Here is a 27,714-nt window from a genome sequence, read left to right as displayed (position 1 = left end):
AATGCTGAACACATTGCTAGGGCAATCTGGACACTAGCAACCAGAAGTCATTGAAATTCCAAACCACAGAGCTGTAAAACATATGATTTAAAATCACATGCATAATAAGGTCATCTAAAAGATGATTGTATGGTGGATCAGTGCTGTAATGTTACAGTGTATCAGTGCCGGGCCAACATGGGCAGGCGCCCTAGGCAGCCTGGCCCAGCAAAGCGCCCAATACGCGAGTGCGCATGCGCAAAAAAACATGAGTGCGCATGCGTGAAAAACGAAAGTGCGCACGCGCAAAACAAAGATACGCGCACGTCGGCCAGAGCAGGGACCGGACTAGGGGATAGCAGAGGCAGAGAAGGTGCGTGCCTGGCGCCCCTCCAGCTTTGCGCCTTAGGCACGTGCCTACTCTGCCTACCCCTAGTTCCGGCCCTGCAGTGTATGTATGTAACTGTATAATGTTTAAGATAATTCACTGAAATCATGGGATCTATTTAAGATTAAGTCACTGGCAGTAATGTAGTTACTAATAACATTATTGTTATTTTAACTGTTGTTTGAATCTAGAATTCCCTGAGCTACTGAATGACTCCCGAGTCACACTGATGTGTACATTGCCTGATAAAGTACATTGTGGGCAGATTATGAATATCTTGGGAAACAAATTGCTGTTACTCTAATTAAACATCAAAGGGGTAGTTAACCTTTAAGTTACCTTTGGTTATAGAATTTCCTATTCCTAACAACTTTGAAATTTGTTTTCATAATTTATTTTTTATAATTTTTGAATTATTTCAGCCAAAAATGATTGCTCTGTGAAGCTACAGCTATTGTTATTGTTATGTTTTATTCCTTATCTTTCAATGCCCCCTACTGTTCATATTCCCATCTCTCATTTAAACCACTGCCTGGTCTTATTTACCCTAGCAACCAGGTAGCTGCTAAAATACCAAACAGCTTACTGAACATACTGAAAAAACATTAAAAATAAAAAATAAAGACCAGCTGCAAATCGTACCCGCATATAATTGTCTACATCATAGTAAAAGTTAATTTAAAGGTGAACTACCCCCTTTAATGTCACTACCTGCCAGTTTCCTTATGTAACCCAAATCTGGATGTTAGAAACATCTAAGCAGTTCACCACTGAATAGCCTTATTGCCTCTTGAGACAGCTGTAAAATGCAGGCTTTGATCAAAGATCCTTATTTAAAAAACAAAAACGTACCTTTTGGAATTGTGGCGTTAAAGTACTTGCTGGTGCCTCTGGCATGTATGAGTTGATGTAGGTGTCCCTCACTACCCTCTCATTTCCACCCCTTTTGTCCTACCCGTGTACTTGGACAGATTGTTAATATCTTTCCCCTGACATGAATCCAAGAAATCCCTCACACGTTCGCTTGCTTTGTCGAGTTCCAGTTCATTCTCTTCTACATGAAAGGTCTCATTATGAACCAATTTCAATGGTGCAAGGGAAGTCTTACGGGAGGGGGGAAATGATTCAGTGATTCTGTTCTTAATGATGTGAATCCTTATCCTAACAACTGAGAAACGTACATCCTATGGTTGCAAAGAAAAGCACCATATTGAACAGAAATGAACAATTACAAGTTCTTGGCAAAAGGTCTGGGCTCACATAAACTGCCCCACAGACCTAACTGCGCCATTGGCTAATGTCCTATTCCATAGAACAGCTATGCAACGACTGCAAGCATGGACACATACCCAAAAACAATGATCATTGTTGGATTTCTGGAGCAGGCGGTGTAACATCACATGGAATATGACTGCTATTGTTAATCATTCTAGTAAACAAACTCAGAATGTTTTGTGCCATTGCTTACGGTGCCGCAGTATCTCATCTAAATGATCAGCAAGGCTGAGCCAGTGCAAGACATAGGCACACTAAGAAACAATGGAAAGAATTTATGAGCATTGAGCAAATGTTTATTTTTTTATCCTACAACTGCGCCATGAAGAACATTTTCTAAAGTGAATAGGAAACTTACAGAAACAAAAAGGAGCTTAATAAATGTATGGGTGGTTTAAAGAGACCAGAGAAAGAAGTGCAAGAGCTTCCCTCTCATTTAGGCAGCACTTCTTCTTGCATCAGGTGCAGAACTTATAGGGGGGGCTGCTACAATCTGCATTCTCTGCAGTGAAAGTTAGGTGATGGATAGAAAATGGCTGATTGCACCTGTTTCTTTGTATTCTGTACACTGCCTTCTTTTAGGTAAATTACTCTTATTGGCTTTGCTGGTATTGTTATGTCACCTAATGGCCATCTAGCATTTTACGGGTATGGGATCTGTTATCCAGAATGCTGGATAAGGAATCTTACCGTAATTTTGATCTCCATACCTTAAGTCAACTAACAATCATTTAAACATTAAATAAACCCAATAGGATTGTTTTGCTTCCAGTAAGGATTAATTATATCTTAGTTGGGATCAAGTACAAGCTACTGTTTTATTATTACAGAGAAAAAGGAAACTTTTTTTTAAAACTTTGATAATTTGATTAAAATGGAGTCTATGGCAGTCTTTCATGATGCAGTGCTCTCAGGATAACAGGTTTCCAAATAACATACCATACCTGTATAAATAAAAATATGCATATATATACATCACTATGTAACAATGACCTAGGTACTGTAGGTAGTACAGAGATTGGGATCAACATTTTCCATATTGATATGCAAGTGCTCTTTGAGTTTTTCACCAACGAGCTGATGTGATTGCAAATCTGAAGATTTTAGATCTCAAAAGTTTCAAAGAAGTTGGTGTCATATACAATATCAAAGGCAGAGACCTTAAATCCCTGATTAAATACCTTTTGCCGTATCAGGTGCTGAGCTGAAGGACCCACGCCTGCTTCCGGGCTTGATAAAGGGCCCAGGTGGCCCGAAACGTTGCACTTTTTTGAATGATTCAATAAAACTTCACATTTTCTTCAAATCGACAGTGTGCTGCTGATATCTGTCTTAATTTCAAAGAAGTTGGTGTGTCTTTCCTCACTTACAGAGAAGCTGCACATGCAGTTCAGATCAGCTGAGATCAGGGAAAGGGCACAAGCTAAGATCTAAATCGCCGGCGGGATGGCACACGGAGCGCTTAGTTTTCCGAAGTCACCCAAAGTTTCCTTGTGAGGCCTCGTGGAATGTTCCATAAGTAGGGTTACAATGTAATTATCCTACCGCACACCTGTAGTTCACCAATCCTGCAAGCTGATGAAGGGTGGGTGTTCCCCCCCGAAACGTTGATGTTTGGTGGCTGAATAAAAGGGGATAATCCCCGACTGCACTAATCGGTGTGTGCGGATCCGTTTCTTTTACACATTGGTCCATAAGTAGGGTTGCCACCTTTACTGAAAAAAATAACCGGCCGGTGGGGGGCGGGTTCAAAAAGGAGATGCAAAAAGGGGCGGGGCTATGCTGTGTGATGCAAAATGGGGCGGAGCGGCATTGCGGCGATGTCAAGAACACTGCAAAAAAGGTAAGTTCTGCGCGAATGGGGGCAGGGCGAGGGCTTTTTTAAAAGGGTATTACAAATTCCCGGCAACTGCATTGCCGATAAATTTGTAATACCGGCCCCGGCAAGGCCGGTAAAATACCGGCCAGGTGGCAACCCTATCCATAAGACATGCAAAATGATCGATGGAAAGTGTTGGTAAAGAGATGCTTTTGCCTCTAGCAGAAAGCAGGAGAATGGCAAATTTAAATATTTCCAGCTATCAGATCAATGGGACCTGTAACTGAGAAGAATTGGTAGGCAGCGAAATAGCCATGACAGCACTAAATAGGGAACTTTTGTTGCACAGAGGATTTCAAGGTCCTTTATGATGGCTGCACAACACCACTATGGTGTAATATATGGAAAAAAAATAGTGGCAGGCCAGTTTCCTACACGGGAGTATGTTTTCTTAACACACATAAAAGTTTAACCGTAGCACTTATTATAAATAAAGATTATAAATACAACATAAAAAAGTTCAAGATGTTTGAATGACAAGTGTAGTCAAATTCATTGGGGGCCAATGTGTTAGGCTAACCCCCAGTGAATATAATCTCTTACCTTGAGCTCCAGATCGGCACTCCTATTTGCTGAAAAGTGTACTGGCCCAGGGTACTATCTCTAACTGCATATAAAAATAAGGGACAAGAAGGGTTAAAGAGAACCACATGAGCAGTGCGCATTTAAAAAAAATTTCACTTTCTGGTTTGCACGACCAAAAGTCGCATGATTTTGAGGATTCTGATTCGGTTTGGCCAAGAACTTGAATTTGGCTGAATCTGAATCCTGCTGAAGAAGACCGAATCCTGGCTTAATCCCGAACCGAATCCTGGATTCAGCGCATCCTTACCTTTACTTTAAAGCTTCAATTTTTACTACAGCACGTGCAGCCTATCCCCAACAGAAAGGATGATTGGAGGAACACCAGTAGAGCTGGTGGTGCTTAAAGGATACTACCCCAGGCTGATGCACTTTTCAGCAAATTGAAGTGCTAGCCTAGCAAGGATCTGTCCTGCCCTTCCCCATCCCCATCCCCATCCCTTTCCCCTCTCCTTCTCATTAACAACGAGACACAGGACTTTGATATTGTTAATAATCATCTGTTTATATCATATTGTACTGCTTCTTTTTTTTAAGCTTGTCTGCTATACTTATGGAAAATTGAAACAAAAGTTTCAAAAAGGAAAAAGATCCAGCCCAGGATCTAAGAAAAGCAATTATATTTAGTGGGGGTGCCTAACACATTGGCACCCCCAGTGCATTTGACTTGACCCCCCCACCTTGAGGGGGTTGCAGGCCCCTGATGTGTCAGCCCTGTTTTGCCCACACCCCTCCAGTCCAACGCTGTCTAATTTGCCAGCCACCCACCCATACAAAATACTGCTTTAACTTTGCTTCATTTTGTTAGTTGTATAAATAGACTCAAGATGACAGGGAGGGACAGTGTGTATGTGTGTGTCCACAAATCGTTGCTTTGGCAGATCAGTCTCTAGTGTGATTGCACAGTTTACACTGAAGGTGAAGAAACAAAATCAATAGCCCAACCTGATTTTGTGAATGTAATGAGTCATCTATTGTTTCTTGCATCGTGCAAGTATTCATCTTATTATTATTATTACTTTTACAGGTTTAGCATCTATTATGCGAAATGTTTTAGACATGGGGGTTTCCAGATAAGAGATGCTTTCATACTTTGGATCACCATAGCATCAGTCTTCTAAAAAATAATTTAAACATGAAGTAAACCCAATAGGGTTTTTTTGGAGTTTTGCCTCCAATCTGGCTTCATGCAGCCATCAAATATAAGGTAGTATTTAACTGTAACCGAGAAAATCATTTCTAAGAATGTGAATTATTTGTTTAAGGTGGTACTTTCTGGATAATTATTAACAAGCATTAGTGATGGGCGAATTTGCGCGATTCGCCGCCAGCGAATAAATTCGTAAAACGCCCGCGAAAATTCGCAGCAAAAACGGGCGCCGGCGTCAAAAAAACGGTCGCTGGCGTCAAAAACGAGACGCCGGCGCCGTTTCGCAAATTTTTCACCGTTTCGCTAATTTTTCGCCGTTTCGCGAATTTCACGCGAAATTTGGGAATTTTTCGGCGAAGCGAAACGGCGCAAATTCGCCCATCACTAACAAGCATGCATGCAGTGCTGGAATTGGAGCGGGATGCGGTAGGCTGGCATCCCGCTACTTCTTTTTTTCAGTAATGTCCATCCCCTTAGACAGATGCCACTGGAACCAATTTTCCCCGGATGGAGCTTTTTTTTTTTCCTGTGAGCTCTGTCTATGGTGGCTGTTTCATGACATCATCAGGAGAAATCGCTCTCCTGTAGGTTGGTCAGTGAAGCAGTTAGTGAGGTGGGGTGTTTTTTCCCAGTGTCCCCCAGGACAATGAGCGCACCTTCCTCCCCTTCCCGTGAGATCGCATCTCGGTTGCTGGGATCCCTGCCCTGTGTCACATTATGTAAGGCGGGATGGTCTTTCAGTGACTGTGCTGCTGGGAAGGTAGAGCCGCCTGTGTGAAGCAGGGAGTCCGAAGCAAGTTGGAGTGGCGGAGAGAGAGAGAGGCTGTTCATTGGGAGCAACTGGCTTGGTGGCAGGTGACTCAGAGCGACTTGGCTTCTTGGTTTGTTTCAATATTGGAATGACTGAATCAAACATTCCAAGCTGATAGGATTATTTATTAGGAACAGCCCAAAATAGAAGGACTACAGTCTCCAATAACAGCCTAGGTAAGGGGCTTGCTTTATACTCACACTCCTGCTGCTTACTCTTAACACTAATTGGGGAATTCAGCTTCATTTCCTCAACTCGGAATGTGTTTTCTGTGGCCCCCAATAACAGGAGTAGGTGCCTGACAGGAAGCTAAGTCGGACTAACTTGCTTGGGGTGCTGCCTTAGTGAGGCTGATATAGAGCTGGGGTACAAGGTACAATGGTGCCTATAGTATTCACTGTATGGTGGGCAAGGATGAGCCTTTTCATTTGCAAATTACAATTCTGTTCAATTGCTTCTTAGGGTTAGTGGAATGTTTCTATATATATTAGTGTTCTGCTGTTTGGGTAGGATTTATACACCTAACAACCTAACAACACCTAATGTATCATTCACTGATGCAAGGACATATATTGTCAGTGGGATGTATAGTACCTAATAGCAAAATGACAATCATTGCCATACCTCATGCTTTTGCTATAATACAAATTACATATTATGCCAGAATGGGGTAAGCCATCACTCTGTATGGGTAATCAGGGTAATATATGGCCTTAGGCAAAGGAGTTTAGTTTTATGTTGTAGCTTACAGTATATTAGCACTATTATGGTTTATTGTGGTGTAATTGGGTTCTTGGTCATCAACATCATATTTGTGTATTGTGCTGACAATTAACTATTATAAATCTGGGAATCAGATATCATTACCTAAACAGCGCATTAAAGCTACAGTATATACTGCACATGTAGGAGTATGTCCTATAATTCTTTCCATAGCTATGGGTTCTATGGGGTATTTATACATGGAATCCTGATTTAGTCGTGATTTAACTGATTTAAATCCTGATTTAGAGAGGGTGTGGTCACAAAAGCGGCGTGGCCTCTTAAAAACACAATTTGCTGGGCGGGGCTTTATCCTGTGGGTGGGGCAACACATGCCACACACACCATCCCTTCATCTTTCTGTTCCCAATTCAAGCACTGGGTGTATGCATGAAAACTTCATATTAGAGATGAATACTGACTGATACAGGGGTAAGGAGCTCATGTAAGTTTACTAACTTAATAAGAACTTTTTTTATGGAAAAAACGAAAGTGAAATTATTTATGAAACAATCAAGGTTTTGAATTATATAAAAAGCACATTTGCTGATAAGCAAACATTTTACCTTTCTTTCATAATTATGTTGCGACTAGCTGCATTTTTATATTTTCCCCCTAAGAGAGACTTGGTCAGAGTACATTCCTTGGCTGAGTTCTGTGTGCTGATAGTGAGGGCTGAGCTGTCCGTGTTGAAATCACAATTCGCTCACATGGTATTGACCTTTGCTCCTTTATTTTTGCTGGAAAGTTCAATAGTCTGTACTTGTGGATCCATAGCCATTATAGGAACACTGGCACATAAACACTGACAGTGGATTTCCATGGATTTTATATCAAGTTTCGCTCCGAGTTCTTTAATCAGGTTGGTTTCCTTACCAAACTCTTAACCAAAATTTCACTGATTTTAAAGTGATTTATTTGCTTTGTCATAGTATAGAAACAATAATTGGGGCTAGAGAGAGTCCAGTTACTTTTGTGATTTGTTCCTTTACATGAGGTTTGTCCAACTGGATGCCCGTAGGCCACATGTGTCTCTCTAAAGGTTTTTATGGCCCCAGTCTGCTGAAGGGCTTCATAGGCTGATTGTATGACAGATTTTAATATCATCCTGCCCTAAAATACTCTGTATGATACATAATCAGCTAGTGACATGTAATAATTTGCACAGCGTTACTTAATATTGTCATTAGAGCTGTGTCTGTTCTATCCAAAGTATTACAGAGAAAACAGAATTAAACTGTATATGTCTTTGTTTTATTAGGTTTATTAAAGGGGCACTGTAACCTATAGCATTGTTACTATCAATATGTTAATATTATATTTGTCTATATACTTTACTTTGTCTATAACATGTACAGTGCATTTGCATGTATCCACCTTTGGGTGTGGCTTAGTGTTAGGATGTAGTATATACTGTAGCTCCTGAACACGGTGGCGACACTGGTACCTGCCCAGTTTAATCACCTAGCTACCCTTTCTTACCTCTATAAAGGGACCAGGCAGTCAACAAGTTGGGTGAGGAATGGTGTTTCACCTTTAACGTTCACCTTTTCTTTAAAGGGATCCTGTCATGGGAAAACATGTTTTTTTCAAAACGTATCAGTTAATAGTGCTACTCCAGCAGAATTCTGCACTGAAATCCATTTCTCAAAAGAGCAAACAGATTTTTTTATATTCAATTTTGAAATCTGACATGGGGCTAGACATTTTGTCAATTTCCCAGCTGCCCCTGGTCATGTGACTTGTGCCTGCACTTTGGGAGAGAAATGCTTTCTGGCAGGCTGCTGTTTTTCCTTCTCAATGTAACTGAATGTGTCTCAGTGAGACATGGGTTTTTACTATTGAGTGTTGTTCTTAGATCTACCAGGCAGCTGTTATCTTGTGTTAGGACGTTGCTATCTGGTTACCTTCCCATTGTTCTTTTGTTTGACTGCTGGGGGGGGGGAGGGAGGGGGTGATATCACTCCAACTTGCAGTACAGCAGTAAAGAGTGATTGAAGTTTATCAGAGCACAAATCACATGACTTGGGGCAGCTGGGAATTTTTTTTTTCGCTCTTTTGACAAATGGATTTCAGTGCAGAATTCTGCTGGAACAGCACTATTAACTGATTCATTTTGAAAAAATTTTTTTTTCCCATGACAGTATCCCTTTAATATTAAAGGGGAAGCTCACCTAACTTTTGTAATAGAATAGCCGCTTCTTAGCAACTTTGCAACATGTCTTTATTTTTTGTTTTTTATTATTACTATTTGCATTCCTCTTCTGCCTCTTTCCAGCTTTCAAATAGGAGTCGCTGCCCTAGCAGCCAAAAAATGCTTGATTTGTGAGGCTACAATTTTATTGGTATTGATATTTTTTTATTACTTATTGCTTTACTCAGCCCCTCTCCTACTTTTTCGCCCACTCTCTCATTTAAACCACTGCATGGTTTCTAATAAATAATAGGACATAAAGATTAACAGCAAATTATCTTAGAAAAGTTAATTTAAAGGTAAACAACACCTTTTAACTTTAACTTATTGTAAACAAGTCCCTGACTGTGACCTAAAAATGTTATACTGTATTGCCATATGGGGCTGCTGCAAAACACAGTACCAAGGATCAGCCCCTATGCTGCAATCCGCCCCTTACTTAGTCTACACCCGGAACCATTGCATCTGCCTGAGTGCAAGCAAAGGTTCCGGATGCAGACAAGAAGAGAAGGGGCTGATTTTTTCAGCCCCAGGTGGCAATAACCTAAGCCTATGCAGCTGTAGTTGTGTAGCTGTGTAGCTCTCTGCATTAATATCCAGTCTCCTTTTGCTGACAGGTCTGTGTCTTCTGTGGGTTCAGAGATTAGTCGTCGAGTCAAGACTGCCTCCTCACCACCACAGAGGCCATTCCGAGTTTGTAACCATGACCGTACTGTACGCAGAGGAGTTACAGCCGGATCTCTCAGAGAGCTAATAGCTAGGGTAAGTGGAAAGGTACATATTATCTGTGCTCCATATATAAAGTTGAGTTCAGAATAATTGCAGTGTGTTTTAAAAAGTGAATAAAGCTCAAAATCCTTATAATAATTTTTATTTCCAAACACGCAAATGCATTGGGAACACTGCACATTCTATTCCAAATCAAAACATGAATAAAAATGTATCACATTTATGTTATTCCTTTACAGAAAGTGAAGAAAGAGGAATTTTAATCTGTTAAAAACAGCAGGGCCTGTATTCTTCTTTACAAACTCAAAAAATCACTGTATCAACTGAAAAATGTGTAAATGTTACATTCCATGATTCTTCTGCATTTCTTGGTTTTGCTTCATAAACAGCATTCTTTATGTCATTTCACAAGTTTTCTATTGGATTAAGGTCCAGGGATTGGGTTGGCCACTCCATAACGTCAATCTTGTTGGTGTGGAACCAAGATGTTGCTCATTTACTGGTGTGTTTGGGGCCATTGTCTTGTTATAACCCCCATTTCAAGGGCATTTCCTCTTCGGCATATGGCAACATGACTTCTTCAAGTATTTTAATTAATTGAAACTGATCCATGATCCCTGGTATGTAATAAATAGGCCCAACACCATAGTATGAGAAACATCCCCATGGTGATACTTGTGTCACCATGTTTCACTGTCTTCATACTGTACTGTGACTTGAATTTAGTGTTTGGGGGTCGTCTGACAAACTGTCTGCAGCCTCTAGACCCAAAAAGAACAATCTTGCTTTCATCAGTCCACAAAATGTTGCGCCATTTCTTTTTAGGCCAATCAGTATGTTCTTTGGCAAATTGTAACTTCTTCAGCTTGTATTTTTTCAACAATGGGACTTTGCAGGGACTTCTTGCTGATAGGTAACTTTAGACCTTCTTTGATCTTCCTGAAGTTGATCATTGTCTTTGCCATTTTGCCAATATTCTATCCATTCCAATGGTAGTCTTCTGTTTTCATCCACATCTTCTAGGTTTTGGTTGCCATTTTAAAGCATTTGAGATAATTTTAGCTGAGCAGCCTATCATTTTCTGCACTTCTTTATATGTTTTCCTCTCTCCAATCAATCTTTTAATTAAAGTACTCTTCTGAACAGTGTCTGGATTAAACCATTTTACTCAGAGAGAAATGCAGTATAACCAGCATGCACAACATTTGCTCATTCCTTCCTTAAATAAGGGCTGTAATTGACACCTGCTTTTTCACAGAAACAATTACCTCACTAATTGAACTCCACACTGCTATTATTAGGAACAAGCATTTATTATTTGGAACAAGTATCAATTTAATGATATAATATAATATTATGATGAAACCATATTATAATATTTTCTCATTGATTTATCATTTTTCTCAGACTCATACGTCTCCCCTCTCAGATACTTCACAGCAGACATTTTACATGCTAATAAAAATGGCCTAAATAAATATGTCACACTGATATAATTTTGCAGAGCAATAATAATTTTTAAACACCTATTTATCTTTCAACATATTCGATTCCAGACAGTCAACCATTTGAAACTGCAAGCTCATTAGATTTTAGGTCAATCAGTGTGCTTTAATGGTTAGCTCCTCCGTCATTTTTTCATCCAATCTGTCACGGGGCCAGGGTTAGTCTTTCTATCGCAATAGGATCAAGAACTTTATTACTTTATGTAGATAGTCAATAAAGGATGTTTTGTTTCTTAAATATTTAAAGATTAGGATCTAGAAAAGAAAGAAAAAACAACTAAATATGTTTCTGGGCCTCATGGGAAAATAGTTGGCTCTGTGATTCTGTTTCAATGCATTATGGACACTGTGGTCTTGGCTTTTGGGAAGCATACATGGTTTCAATGTTACATGTAATCACAACCAGCAGTGCAGAAAATTACAATGCATAGAAACCATTTTAATATCGATAACATTTACAGCACATTAAAGCATAAGGAAAGGAAAATTATATACATCAGCTGTATCTAGGGTTACCACCTTTTCTGTAAAGTTTTACCGGCTGGTGGGGGCGGGAACAAAAGGGGTTGTCCATGACACAAAGGGGGCGGAGCCACATACCATGACGCAAAAGAGGGCGAAGGAACATCACGCAATGGTCAGAAGGCCAAAAAAAGGGTAAGTTCTGAGTGAATTGGGGGCGGGCCAAGGGCTTTTTTAAAGGACAATACCGGCCCCGGCCTTGGCAGGTAAACTACCGGCCGGATGGCAACCCTAGCTGCATCTGAAACTCACTGTGAACTCCGTCTTGATAATCACTTCTTTAGTGTATGGTGGTGTCACCCCACTTCCACAGCTTTGCTCCCACCCAACTGCCCTGAGTGAGGTGCTTGGGCAAGTCCCTCTTTGCCCTGCCCTAAAACCTATACGTTTTAGAAATCCAGTCTTTATAGATCAGCTGATATGTTTTTTATTAACTGTGTGCATTCTTATGGGGCATATTTACTGTTAAGGAAAAAATAACAAAAGTTGAATTTTGGTGTTTATTCGCCCAGACTGATAATTCATACAAGATGGGCAATTTACTAGAAGATGAGAACAGCAAGTTTTGGCAAATTAATTTTTTATTGGAGAAAGTTCTCCACTGATTCTTTACTGAGTTACTAAGAGCACAAGAATGGATTTTCGTCCAGAGAAGTTCTCCACTTTCAGGCTGGCGAACTGTCATTATAATGATAGGGCAAGCACTTCTGCATCTCATTTTGTACATTACTGCTTCCATGCTAATATCCCATGTGTATAATTTCTTAATGGCAAAAATTGTAAATTTATTGGGTGAAGTGCTTGAGTCCTCAACTATCCCTAATATACTGTGTCTAAGGTTTCTTCTTGTGATATTTTTCTTTGTAAGGCTATGGATGCTCTGTTCTTGTCTGGAGTCATATCATTAGTGCTGGAGGATGACGGGACACTGCTGGACAGGGAAGACTTTTTTGAAACGCTAGAGGATGGTTCTGTGATCATGGTCTTGGAGAGGGGACAAAAATGGGTTCCACAGAAGGTACAGTCTATAAAAGTTTTAACCATAACACAATCAGAGCTGCATGTACTTTATATTCTCCCTACGCTGCCTGTTATCTCCATGCAGGGAGGCCCAAGTGTCACAATGCTGGGGGCAAGGGAAGTTCTCATATACTTTATGACAAAATATCTGCCAGGGCTAATACCCCATAAGGAACCTGTTGTCTTGCCTCTTGTTTTTAAAATGAATAAGAACAAAATAACCAGATGCAACTGAAAGGTGTTGTGTATCTCCAGCAATGAAACAAATATCAATCAGTCTGATTCTTGTGTTTGAAGTCATTTAGCCAGACCATTACATATTAATATTTGTTCCTTTCTTATATTTATAACAATGCAGTCACAAATCAGTCGGTACTGCTCTTCTCTCACTAGGTGTCATCAGAGGCTAAGCTTCCAACCCAACTATCTGTGCCTTTTAAAAGGCATCCACAAGAAACTATTATATTTATATACTCCGAGGTAACTTCTATTGTCCCCATATTTTGCAACAGGGGGTACTTTATTTATTATAATATTATAATACACAAAAGCCATGAATATCTTGTAAATTGTATCCTTATAAACGGTGAGTTCTGATGTCATTTCTGTCACATGACTCACTGAAACGTGTGTATTATAATAAATAAAGTACCTCCTGTTGCAAAATATGAGGATATTAGAAGTTACCTCTGAGTTTCATGACCTGTATAAAAACACTCAGCCTTTGGCCTTGTGCTTTTATATGGTTATAAAACTCCTCTTTAACTTATAATATCATTATATTTTACAAGAGGGGGTACTTTATTCACTATATATATAATACACAAGTTTCAGTGAGTCATGTGACAGAAATGGCATCACTACTCACTCACATCATTATAACTGATGACATCAGTACTCACCGTTTATAAGGAAATAATTGACAAGATATCCATGGCTTTTTTTTTTTAAATATATATATATATATATATATATATATATATAGCAAAAAAATTAAGTGAGATTTTACCATTTGCTTTACACAGTATAGTTGCATTTTATTGTGACTCAAAAGTGGTGTGCGCAACCTGCATTTTCATTTAATTTTCTACCATTATTCCAGAATATATTGTCGTATACTTTGCAGCAAGAGAAACCAAGAAACAGCAGGGACATTGCAAAAGTCACCTTTAATGTCTACAAGCTCAACCCACGGGACCTGTTTGGAAGTCTGAATATAAAGACCACTTTTTATGGCTTGTACTCTATGAGCTGTGACTTCCAGTGTCTAGGTCCCAAGAAAGTGCTCAGGTATGTGAAACACAAACCTGGGAAACATACTGACCATAATGGCCAGGCCCGGACTGGCAATCTGTGGGTTCGGGCAAATGCCCGATGGGCCGCTTGCTTTAAAATGTAAATGGCCTGCTCACCTAAAAATGCAAATTAGGTCTGTATTTAAAGTGTAAATAAGACACTCACTTAAGAAATGTAAATGAGCTGTTGCATCAGGCAGCCTAGTCTCTTCAAGTCTGCCACACTTTGGCCCTGTGACACATGGTAATTAAAGTCCTCTCATCTGCCAGGGTGCAGGGTCTAGATGAGGGCACACAAAGGAAAATTTAGAATATTATGTAAGTATAGGGCAACTAATCCATCTGATAGAATAGTTGTGATAGAAACTAGGGTGAGATATTTCATGCAAGGGCCAGTTCCAGCACATAGGGTGTATAATATTGCTGGGGATTATATGGTGATGGACACTTAAAATATCTATTGATAAACACTAGTTCTAGTTAATCTTGAGGTTAGAAATATATATACAGTATCATGTTTGCATTCGCGTGAATAAATGGGCTGCTTTGATACTTTTGCAAGGGCAGCTTTTTCCTCTCAGTCCGGCCCTGATAATGGCTGATATTGTCTATGCATGTGTGTACTGAACACAATAAGTAATGGTCTATATACATATAAAAACAAATCGCATTAAGATAATTGTGGCGTATAACTAGTAAGAAAATGCAAAAACTTTGCTTTAAGCCAAACAGAAGTGTTAGAGGCCACTCAGAAAATATATTTTGTGGATACTGCATGTTTTGTATACTATTCATGCACAAAGAAACCAGGTTTAGAACAGGAGGCTCAGTATTTTGTTTTGCTAACATCTCTTGTGCTAATGTCTGAAAATAAATAGAATAGAATAAATAGAATCTGGCTCTAGTGGCTACCATAGGCAGGGCCAATGTAATAGCTGGGATTCTATCGCAAGCAGTGCATGACACTAAATATTCACAGGCTGCACCACTATATGAACAAAAAAAAGCTGCAATCAGCACACTGTATAATTTGCCACAGGCTATGAGAAGTTTTTGCAGCTTTCCTCAGTAATGCATTGCTAGCTGCATTAGTCAGTGCTGTATTGACAGTAAAAACAGACCTAATCTGCACCTCTTGATACTATTCTCTGCAAAGTGGTAGGTAAATAACCCCTTATATATTAGCCACAACCATATTACCATAAGGGAGGAACTCCAAGGACGATTTTGGAGCAATCCGATGCGCTGCTCAAAAGCGCAGGCGTCAAATCGGATGCAATGGAAATAAGGTAAGTGAATGCATTGTTGGATGGTGTTGCAGTGTTGATCCGACACGACTGTCGGATGCAGACGCTGCACGTTGCATCTGCAACTGACAGTCGTGTCGCGTCGGATCAACACTGGGACTTCATCCGACATTTCTATTACTTACCTAATTTCTGTCGCATCTGACGTGACGCCTGAGTTTTTGTGCAGCGCGTCTGATCGCGCGGAAATCGTCCGTGAAACTACAATGAAACACACAATTAAGTACAGGTGCAACAATCACAGTGTCCCAGTAGTACATACAGTCGACAATGTGCCAGCAGATTGTATTACCTATTGTCCCAGTAATAAATGCACAGCCCCATATATCCACACAATATTATTCAGTGCTAATCTGTGCCATGCTATTCAGTTTCGGAGGCAGATTTGCTAAAGAGCGAAGTGGCTAACACTAGCGACTTTTCGCCAGTGTTGCCACCCGCAGGGACATCGGCAATTTACTAAAAGGCGCAGGCACCAATTCAATAGCGAAACAGTTCATCGCTAGCAGTCATTTGCACTCTATCGACAGGCGACTTTTTGCTCTTTCGAACGGACGTTACTCCGCAAATTCACTAAAGTGGGATTTTACTGAACGTAACTCTTTCACCAGAGTTGCCTTCGCCACCTCAGACCAGGCGAAGTGCTATAAAGCAATTAGGTCTTCCTCAATCTACTGTCACTTACTTCATACCCTGTGTGCCGAAAATGCACCAAAGTTCAAAAAAATCTGGCGTCTTTTCATTTTTTTAGCAGAATTGCCTGCAAAAGTCCTAACAAACTTTTTTGGGGGAACCATTTTTTTCCAGACGTTTCCTAACATATGGAACATTCATTTTACAGTGGGCTCATGTGTAGGGCATTATATTAACTTTCTTGCCTTTATTAAGGATCCCTGGACAATGGACATGTGTACTATAAACTGGTAACATTTATAATAAAGACGTCCATACAACTTTAAATTTCCCGCCCTATGCAAATTGACCTAAGAGCAAGATCACTAGCGAAGTTTCACTAGGCACAAATGAATGCTAGTGCATCTTCGCTATGAAATGCTCGCACAGGCAAAGTAACGCTAGCGGAAAGTAGCCAGCGTTCAACGCCCGGGACGAAACTTTGCATTTTAGTGAATTAGCGTATTCGTAGCCTGGCGAAGTGGTACGATGGGTGCGAAGCTGACGCTGGCGAAAATTTGCCCGTTGGTGAATCTGCCCCTCTGACTTGGCATCCCTTCTTTAGTTCTCAGTTCTACACTTTCATTTTTTCATTTGCATTTTCTTCTTTCCTTAAATTTCCATTTTTCTCCTGCACTTTTTCTTCCCTTTTTCTTTATCCATTTCACTTCCATCAGCCACCATTTTCTGTAACATGTATATAGTCCTGCTACTAGTTTCCATTTTTCTCCCTTCATTCTACTTTCTGTCCTTTTTACCATTTGATTTTATTATAAACTCCTTAAAAAATGTATTATAAAATGCTATTATAAAATATATTAACATTATAATAAAATATAAAATAATATATATATATATATATATATATATATATATATATATATATATAATAAAATGTAAAATATAATAATATTATTATTATATAATATAATTATATAAAATATAATAAGATAAATATTATACAATTTTATTATAAAATATAATTTTATTGGAAACTACTTTGGTCCCTGGTTCCTCCCCAATGTATTATTATGTTAATTTTTGTATTGCATTAAAACCTCTCATGTTGCAGCCTCTAGGGACTCATCCTGATTTTCAAATAGTAGCATGGAACACTTTCATATCCACACTACGATATAACTGAGTAACAGGCAGGATAGCTTGTATACAGTATAGTGTGATGTTGTTTGGGTTATGTTACAACATACTTGAGGGCAGTAACGTAACTGGAGGGGGACGGGCCCTGGTGCGGGACATACCGCCGGGCACCCGCCCCCCTCTGTACCATATTATCTTCCCCAAAATCGTCCGATACGGCCGGAAATCAGCAGTGCGCAAGCTTCCGAGGCCCTGAGGGGGTGTGGGCCCTGGCCCAATTGAACCCCCTCCTCCCCTAGTTGAGGGTGCCAACCAGAGAAACATAAAAAATGTACGGGTAGCTGGAGGGCTTACTGTGGGGGAATAAGGGCAGTTTAAATGTATTATATTCATGGGGCTTGAAAGAAGGAGGCATAGGTGCATGCCAGGCAGCAGCAATCCCCTAAAGGCATTTCATTATTGAACCAGCAGGCACAAGAAACAACACATGTGTGTCTTTATAATGCAAGTTGTCATTGCAGCAATACTAATTCATATTATTTAATCATTTATATTTTATTTTGTGGAGGGTACACCTTTTCTTTTAGGTACAAGCTTGTTAGCCATATTCACTCATTTTTGTATATGGTTTTCCTACAGGGAGTTTTTAAAGTTTTTGTCGGTGACGTTGCAAGGGATTGGGCGAGTGCTGCTTACGGCTTCTGGATTTTTGCAACGTCTTTTGGAAGGATCAGATCACTGGCAGAATAACCGAATCTACAAGTATGAGGGGTAGTTCCCCTAAACTCTGTCCTTTCTGTCCCTGCTTTGTAATATTTGTGCGGCCAAAAAAATGTAGTGTGCTGCTTTTACTGTAATATCAAAAATAAATAGGCACAGTGCATTGTGGGTCTGTAAATTGAAAATAAGGTTGCTAAAGTCTACATGTTTGTAGTTTCATAGTCTTGATGCTGCTAAATTTATGCCATGTTAGTGTGACATACACTTTTTACCTATGGCTGTAAATAAAAGGCAGCCAATGGTGCATAATATTAAGTGGATAAAGTACCCCTATTGAAAAATATAAGGATATTATAAGTCACCGAGGAGTTTGTGACCATATAAAGGTCATGGATATTGATGGGTGAATTTATTTGCATTTATTTGTTGTCAGCGTCCAAAAAAAACGGACGCCAGCGTCAAAACGAGACGCCGGCGCCGTTTCGTGAATTTTTCACCATGTCGCGAATTTTGCAGGAAATTCGCGAATTTTCCGGCGAAACGGCACAAATTCGCCCATCACTAATCATGGAACTCCAAGGTTACTTCTAAAATCCTCATATTTTCCAACAAGGGGTACTTTATTTATTATTATACACAAGTGTTGCCCTTGTTTACAAAATTACCTATTGCAACAACTACTGTACTAGGATTTCTTTTTTTTGTGAAAATTTGACACACAAGAATAATAATTGAATCATAATTTAGTTGAATAAAAACCCTTATGTCCATGTGCCAAAATGCTGAAGGTGCATTATTGTGCTCATTTAAAATTTTGACATTCCAAAACATTGTTCATATTTCTTTCTTAATTGATGTTTTTTTTAACATTATCAATAAGTATTAAGTAAGAATGAAAAAGAAACAGAAAAGATGAAAGATATAGACAAAAAGAGAAAAAAAAAATACAAACCAAATAGATGTAAGTAGATGCAAGTAGAAAAATAATTCAGAGAAAATTGTGTTCTCATACATTTGATTATGCAAAGAAGGAAATTAATTTAGATTTAGTTCAGAACAAATGTTTTTGCTGGGGGATTCAGAATTTGGGAAAATCCAAATATGGGATCCATTATCCGGTAACCCGTTATCCATACACTGAATTACAGAAAGGCTGTCTCCCATACACTCCATTATATAGTGGATAATGTACCCCCTACTGTAATTTATAAAGATATTATAAGTCACCGAGGAGTTATGTGACCATATAAAAGCACGAGGCCGCAGGCCGAGTGCTTTTATACAGGTCACATAACTCCGAGGTGACTTCTGATATCTTTATAAATTTAGGTAGGGGGTATATTATGCATTATAATCTACAGGATTTTTTGTGTGAAATGTCTCACTTTCATGTATGTTCTTCAAAATGCTACACTGTGTTGTGTTTACTTTTGTGTCTGCTAAACTTGTGTTTGTTCCCTGTGTGTGTTCACATTATTTAATTTTGTTTCTTGAGTTTCCCTATAGTTCTATTTGTACCTTTATTTTTATTGCTTCCAGTTTTGTTCAGCCATTGGTGACGTCATCAGCTGCTACGGAGTTTGGGGAAAGGCACCATAAGGAGTGAGAGAGTGACAAGAGTAGACACGGAGCTTGGGAGGGGCAGCAAAGCATGAGAGGAAGAGAGATTTTCAGCGAGCAAACTTGCCATGGTGGGAGGGGGAGAGAGACTGGAGTGAGATCCTGCGAGACAAGAGACGCATCATGGGGAGGGCGGAGCGAAATTGGAGACGAAGGGGCAGGGAGATTGACGTGCAGATAGCTGTGAGGCAGAGAGACACAAGTGAGCCATGTGAAGAAAGATAGCTCCTGTGTCTGAAAGTAAGATGGGAGGGGAGACGAGTGAAAGGAAAGCAGCAGGGAGGGAGCAGCAGCGCAGGTGCTGTCTCTGTCTTATAATCAGCGCGTTCTGACGTAAGAACGCGCCGTTTATAAGGATATAATTTACAGTCTGGCCCATAGGGAATTAGCTGGTCTGTAGATTATATCCAAATAATCCACACTTTATAAAAATTATTTTCTTTTTTTTTCTGTAATAATAAAAAAGTACCTTGTACTTGACTTGAAGATATAATTAATCCTTATTGGAAGCATATCCAGCCTATAGGGTTTATTTAATGTTTATATGATTTTCTAGTAGACTTAAGGTATGAAGATCCAAATTATGGAAACATCTGTTATCCGGAAAACCCCAGGTCCCGAGCATTCTAGATAACAGGTCCCATACCTGCAGTTTACTTCAAATGATAAAGTATAGAGAGAAGTATACAGTTTGGCAGCTTGGACATTATGCACAAGTCTGTGATGCAGAATACTGAAAATTAAAGGGTTAGTAGCATTTGAAGAACAGCAATAGGCTGGCATTTCTCACTGACATTAATTTCACCACTCTAAATTTTTACAACCAAAACCTGTTTTCATTTTTTCTGAATAGAAAGATGAATCATAAAAAATAGCAATTACAATACTTTTGTAGTCTTACAGAGCATTTGTTTTTGGATGGGGGCAGTGTAGGGTTGTCTCCTGTTTGGTTTTGACCTGAACAGTTCAGTTGAGGGCCTTATCTTTCCGTTTGGTTTTCAGCGTTATGAAACCTAAACAATAATTTGGCCAATAAGGGCAGAGACACATGCTCAGATTCGGGGAGATTTAGACAGCCCGTGATAAATCTCCTCTTCTTTTCGGCGACTAATCTCCCCAAACTGCCTCCCGCCGGCTAGAATTTAAATCGCCGGAGGGATGGCACTCAGATCGCTTCATTTTACGAAGTTGCCCAAAGTTTCCTCGTGAGGCAACTTCGAAAAACTAAGCACACCCATTGCCATCCCCTTGGCGATTTACATTCTAGCCATCGAGAGGCAGTTTGGGGAGATTAGTCGCCGCGAACAAGAGGAGATTTGTCGCTGGGTGACCAATCTCCCCGAATCTGAACGTGTGTCTCTGCCCTTAATGAAAAACATTTAAATACTAAGATACTCACCTCAACATGGCTTAGTTATTATCAAGTGCAGTTATTTCTTATTATTACAGATACAAAAAAAGCAAATCAATCAAAAACAAGCATTTTAAAATAAATGAGCTTTGCTGTATTTCAGAGCTTTCTGGATAACTGATTTCTGTATAATAGATCTCACACCTGTAATTAAAGGATTTGGCTTACTCATCAAGCAGAATATAGAGAGATAGGGTTGCTGCTTTGTGGTTTTTGAACTGGATATCAAACCTTTTTTACCCTCAAAGCTTTCTGGTTTAAAACACTGTGAAAACTGGATAGAAATTCAGCCAGTTGCAATGACCTCACCCTTGTGTTTTGCCTACCTCTGATGTCGTCATGCCCGCCCCCACATCACTACCCCACCCCCAATACTATCTGCCCCACCCCCTGTGTTTGGGTTTAGCCAACAGCAAAGGTGGCAACCCATTTCAAAGCTAAAAGGTCAGAAGTCGTCAAATAATTAAAAAACTACAAAAAATACCTGCTTTATTAAGCACATCCTCCATTGCTCCCAAGTTTGCCTGGCAATTATTTTATTCCTTTTTTATGCTCTCACAAAACAATACGATCATTTTCAGAACAGTCTACAAGAACTTTCCCCCACTTTCTCAGCTATTTAGTAATTACAAAGGTAGTGGGTAATTTTTACCAGCAATTAAAGCCATACAAGTCATCTATTCATCAGTGGTCATTTTACATTATAAAGCTTTTTTCCCCCTATTTGAGGTGTCTGGAATAGAGTTGGTAAAATCTTGACCTACACACACAATAAAAGCTTTTGCTGTAGGATTTATTCAACAGACTGTAAAGCTGCAAGCTCTGCTGTGCCAAAGTCATACTGCATAGGATACCCTTTGGCCTTCTATAGAAGGCACCCTCTTATGCTAGCAATGCTTCATAGCAACTGAATGAAAAGGGCTGTTGCTAAACACTACAACAAGTAGCTACTTCCAAGATGAACATACTGCACTTGGGTATCTCCAGGGCCACCAACAGAATTATCTGGCCCTGTATGACTAATTTCCCCCCTACAAGTTAAATGAAACCATTGGTGGCCAGGGCCCCCTACAAGTAAAATAAAACCATAGATAGCCAGGCTCCCCCACAACTTAAAAAAAAACATTGGTGGCTAGCCCCCCCAATTTAAAAAATATTAAGGCCAGGCCCCCCAACAAATAAAACAAAAAACATCACTGGCCAGGGCCCCCATCACAAGTAAAAAAAATGGTGACCTGCCCCACATAAAAACATTCTTTTAAAGTTAAAAAAATGAGTGCCCAGGGGATTTAAAAAAAGCCCATTGGTGTTCAGTGGAACTTACCTTTCTTCTTCCTAAGCTCCTCTCGTTGGCGGCTTGGCCAAATGTTCCTGGGTGCCAAATAAGGACTGTTATTGGCTGTTTGGTAGCCAATGTGGACTGGCAGACTACAGGAGGCTCTGTTTGGCAGTACACTTCTTTTTTATGCAACCAAAACTTCTCTAAGCCAGTAATTCAAACATAAGCACCTGCTTTGAGGCCACTGGGAGCAACATCCAAAGGGCTGGCGAGCAACATGTAGCTGACAAACCACTGGTTCGGGACCACTGCTCTATACCAATAAATAAAAACAAACAGAGTTGTATAGGGCTGCTCACTGGTTTGGTAAAGGAGAAAAAAACAGCACATTATAAGCCATGTTAGCTGGAGTACAGCTGGAGTACAGCTGGAGGAAAAATACCCCACTGGATGCTTAAAGAACTGCAACTAGAGGAAGGGTCCAGGACTACATTCAAGACCAACATGGTTGAACACTTTGGCCAAGACTTTTAAAAAATATAGAAATCTCATCCCTTGCTGTACCCAAAGTGGGTATGTTTGAGGAGGTTGGGGTAGCTTATCTGTATGTTAGCCATACCTTTGAGAAGTCGTTTTGGGTTAGGACTCTCCCCTGTTACATTAGAGTCGGACAGTAGGCATTGCTGCCCCGTCTCCCCTTCTTTTTGCCCTAACCATTGAGCCCCTGGCAATCTCAATACAAGCTGATGGGAATATTATAACAAACAAGGCTCACCAATAATTTTTATTAAAGGGCACCTATCACAGCCAAAATCAAACACATATTAACAATCTGACCAGTACAAGCTAAACACGTTTAATCAAACTACATAAATAGTTTTTTGAAAAAACTGCAGGTTTTAAGAAAATCCCTAACTTTGTCAAATGGGTTCTTTCACTGAGGGAGGCCATATTGAGACTCTAACAGAGACTCTAATGTGCAAATTTCAGGAGCATGCTCAGATTGTAACACTGCTTTGAGTATTCTACCCAGAATGCCTTGTTTTAGTAAACTCCTCCACTAGAAGTATCCACTAGAAGTGCTGCCACCTGCTAACTTCCAGCAGGTGGCAGCACTACTGTACAGCAGCTAACACACAGGTTTGGCTGATTTGAAAATAGCTTAGAAGGGTCGATAAGCAAACAAGGAATTTGAACTGAGCATGTGCGAGATTTCAGAGCTACAGTTAGCTGGGAAGATATAGGTAGGAGGAGCCAGTGAAATCCAAGATGGCTGCCTCAGCTAGAACTGCAGTGGAGATAGGGGAGATCTTGCAAAAGGAATAGTGAGCTGATCATTTACATTATACAAACAATTCTAACTGTTTTAAAAATCGGATTTCTTGGACTTTCACATTGTGTATTTACTTAGTAAATGATTTTGGTCATGATTGGTGCCCTTTAAACCATTAAGTGGGAGTGCAATGAGGCTGTGACCACAAATAATAGCAATAGAATTTTTAATGAACTGGCCAGACCAGGGATGACTGACGTTATTGGCCAGCTTAAATATATTGCAATATATGGACAAACAAACCATGTTTTGTTTAAAGGGTAAGGCAATTTGTAGTAGCTTAATGGCTCAATGTCTTAAATATATTGATAATGGATTTACTGCAAAGGACCTCTTCTATTTGTTTGATGGGAATGTTGGGTTCCACTTACGGGATATATAAGAAGTTATCAATTTATGTAAATGACATGTTATGATAAATGCATTATTTTCCCTATTGATGGGTGGGGATAGAAATTAAATTCTCCCCTTGACAGCACCGAAGCTGCACCAAATCCGCCGAAGTCCCGAAGCGGTGAAAAGACCCTAAACCATGAAAGGAGTCAAAGTTGAAGTCCCAAAGCTGCAAAAAGACATGAAGCCACAAAAGAGTCCGGGACTGAAGCCGCAAAAGGAGCCGAAGTTTAAGTCCTGAAGCCACGAGTTCAGTTCTATTGAACACCAATGGGTTTTTTCATTTTATTAAACCCCTAGCCACCAATGTATAATGTTAATACTGCCACAAATGTTTTTGTAAAAAATATTCTCTGGGGCCCCAATGTTTCGTTTTAACTTGCAAGGGGGGGGGGGCCTGGCAGCAATTTGTTTTTTAACTTATGAGGTGGCCTGCCCACCAATGATTTTTAAAAAACTTTTATGGGGGGCCCTGGCGCCAATGTTTTTTTTAACTTATAGGTAGCCCTGGTCACCAATTATTTTTTTTTAATTTGTAGGGGGCCGCTGACCACCAATGTTTTTTTTTTACTTATAAGGGGGCCCTGACCATCAATGGCTTTTTATAGCTTGTGTATGGTGGGGTTTACCGTTGATGTCTGTGAGATCTTTTAACTGTGGGGTGGGTGGGTGGGATCTGGGATGGGGCTTGGGGCGGGTGGGCCCAGAAAATGTTGTTGTATGGGGCCCATGATTTCTAATGGCGGCCTTATATACATACAGAACTTCACTGTAACTTTTGATTAAACCTTGATGTCTTTAACAGACAATAGATATAAACAGAGACAGCATGGTCAGTACAAATTGTTCCAATTATATCTAACCAATTAAACCTAACTTTGCTCACCCTGATCTTTTGGTACCCAGTATATGCCATACTTAACTGCATAAAGCCAATAAAAGCTAATTGAGGATTTCACTATGTTGCTACATGTGTATGTAATGGGTTATTGATTATTGTCCTCATTCAACAATATTTGCATCTGGGACATATCTGTTCTCTACACTTCCCATTGGATTTTAGGGGTGCAGGGCTGGAGTAAGACAGCCTGTCCTTATCTCTGGCATCATGTTAATGGGATGCTTTTTATCAGGGACTGGGCATATTGAATAAATAAACAAAGAATGTATGGAAGAATACAGGGAAATAGGAAAAATTAATCTTAGGGGAAAGTTCATATTTTAGAAAGTCCCAAACACAAGACCAAAGTAACAGTAAAGCTGGTCAAGAACAAAAAGGTGAATGGTCTTTGTGCTACTACCAGGAATTACTTCAGCACAAGAGTGTAAAGCTTTAGCTATAGGTGCATCAAAAAAAAAAAAATTGCGGAGATGCATGTTTCATCCCCATAGGTTGCAGGCTTTATCAATGTGTTTATGCTCCTTTTCTACAAGTTCAACTGAACAGGGGATATAGTTCAGAGTACAATTATTTTCGTTTCTTTGAAGTATACATTATTCTTGTGTAGGATTTGTTAAACTCCGAGGACCAGTTGTTGGCCACATACAAGCAGTGTATGTAGGACATAGTTCAAGCAAATGTTCAATTTTGAGTTCTTGGCCAGTATAGGTGTATGCAGTACAGTGCAATACTCTTTATAAATTTACTGCCAACGTTTCATCATTCTGTATATCCCATTTTAAGCAGAGCATTAGAGCTGCCAAAGAGGCAGAGCAGCAGGTAACATAACCCAGCATACGTGTTATGGGCAAGCAGTAATCGCCAGTCCCAAACCAATAAAATGTGCACCTGCTATATATGACCACTAGGGTCTGGTGCTTCCTAAGAAGGTGTTGCATTATGGTCCTTTTATACTAGCACTGTAGGGTCTACGATCAAGGCAATACAAGGGCTAAAAAGAGATCATAATAAAGAGATCATGAGCTCTGTATAAACAAGTATCCTTCTCCTAGCTGCAGTCCGAGTTGCAGGCTTGCAGATAAAAAATAGTTCAGTATACTGGGGATTTATCTGGGAATGATAAATAATTAAGCGACTTCTCCTACGATTGTGCTAAAAGAATATAAACAGTTGATGGAGATTCTACACTTTCACTATTGGCAATGTTTACTTTAAGAAACAGTAACCATAGATATTAACCATAGATACAGGTACTTACCAGAAGATGCTTGGGGTTCAGTCAGATTTGGGGTATGTTTGGTTACAACTTGAAAAACCATTAGTTGTAAAATGTCCAGATATTCTAAATGGTATCATTCCAGATTTGAACTTTGCCACATCATTACATGACATCAATTCCACTTTAGAGACATGTTCATTTTTAGCTTATTAGTAGAAGCAAGTACGGTAAGTCTCATCTTTTATGGCAGCTACTGTATTGCAGCCTTCATATGGATGCGCAATTGCAATGTATAAAGCTAACAATGAAATCCCCTTTATAAATGAATAATACATTCTGTATATTCAAATCTGACTTCTTACGTTCTAGCTCAGTTGTGCTCTTTCTCGGTATCCTCCCTTCTCCTCTTCCGAAGTTGTGGAGAATTGTCTTTTACTTGATTTTTTACTAAACATCCACAATTCGCCCTTTAGTAAATGTGCCCCAATGTGTGAGCAGAGATTCTATGCACTATGCTCGTGACCTGGGGTTTTCATAATATGCCTCCTGCTAATCTCACAGTGTTGTCCATCAAATTAACACCAAATTAAACATTGGGTTATACCCTGTGATGGTTTAGGGAATCATGGTAAAATCCATTTGGAAAGTGATTGATAAGCACCAACGGAATGCAGTTTTCTTCTCTACATATGCAGTTTTCTTCTCTGCAAAAGTTCATAAAACTGTCTTGCCAAACAGACTTTTGCTTGGTCTTCTTTGCAAGTTGTGTGCATAAGGGAAGTCCAGCCAGTGGCCCTTCAGCTTTTTAACTGTAAGAACCACTGAGAACCAAGGTGCTTGAAGCATAATACACAACTTTGGGGCCGCTGTTTGCATGCCTCTGCTGTGGTCAGCAAACCCAACTTAACACAATATCCCCATGCCCAATTGTAGTACTTTCTGGAATAAGTGGCCTGGCTCCACCCCATCTTTAATGCAGATTAGTTACCATTATCCGAATATTTCTATCACTGGGTGAATTCCTCTTCACCAACTCAAATTTGAATTTGATGTGAGATTTATCACATCTCAACCCTGGAAACAATTCATACATTTCAACCCAGGAAACAGTTCTAATTCGAATATTCGCCACCTAAAACCTGCCGAGTTCATGAACAAGTCAATGGAAGATTCGTTGAGCCATTTGAAGATATTAATTGCCTTCCTGACATTCGAGTTATTTTTCAGAGGAAAACTTGATTTGAATTTCAAATTTGTTATTTTCGATCGAATATTAGACATTTGAGTTTTTTTCATAAATAACTTAAAAATTCAACCTTTGATAAATCTGCCTCCTAATATCACAATGGGTCTTTCTGTAATTTGGATCTTCATACCTTAAATCTAATAGAAAATCATGTAAACATTAAATAAACCCAATAGGCTGGTTCTGCTTTCAATAAAGATTAATTATATCTTAGTTGGGATCAAGTACAAGGAACTGTTTTATTATTACAGAGAAAAGGGAAATCATTTTAAAAAATATGATTATTTGGATAAAATGGAGTCTACGGCAGATGAACATCCCATAATTCAGAGCTTTCGGATAACGATTTCCGGATAATGGATCCCATACCTATATTGGGTTTATTTCATGTTTAAATGTTTTTTAGCAGGCTTAAAAGTATGTT

General features: G+C 39.5%; 2 protein-coding genes across 2 annotated transcripts in view; one reads left to right on the top strand and one right to left on the bottom strand.

Moving 5' to 3' along the window:
* slc13a5.S (solute carrier family 13 member 5 S homeolog) overlaps window positions 1-1,317 on the bottom strand; it is a 41,511-nt gene extending 40,194 nt beyond the window's left edge. Inside the window, exon 1 of the mRNA XM_041583700.1 lies at window positions 1,220-1,317. Within this exon, the coding sequence (XP_041439634.1) occupies window positions 1,220-1,264 (45 nt within the window). The 5' untranslated portion in view covers window positions 1,265-1,317. The remainder of the gene's footprint in view (window positions 1-1,219) is intronic.
* Window positions 1,318-7,553: 6,236 nt separating this feature from the next.
* Window positions 7,554-17,943, top strand: LOC108709362 (cell death activator CIDE-B). Its single transcript, XM_018249132.2, has 5 exons — window positions 7,554-7,688; window positions 9,638-9,782; window positions 12,645-12,794; window positions 13,899-14,086; window positions 17,808-17,943. The coding sequence occupies exons 1-5, from the start codon at window positions 7,648-7,650 to the stop codon at window positions 17,941-17,943; spliced, it is 660 nt and encodes a 219-aa protein (XP_018104621.1). The 5' UTR covers window positions 7,554-7,647.
* The last annotated feature ends 9,771 nt before the right edge of the window (window positions 17,944-27,714 follow it).

This window comes from Xenopus laevis, chromosome 2S (genome assembly GCF_017654675.1).
Source record: "Xenopus laevis strain J_2021 chromosome 2S, Xenopus_laevis_v10.1, whole genome shotgun sequence".
In the NCBI taxonomy this organism is placed as follows: domain Eukaryota; kingdom Metazoa; phylum Chordata; class Amphibia; order Anura; family Pipidae; genus Xenopus; species Xenopus laevis.
Note: the sequence above shows the minus strand (reverse complement) of the source record. Positions and strands in the feature narration are given on the sequence as shown.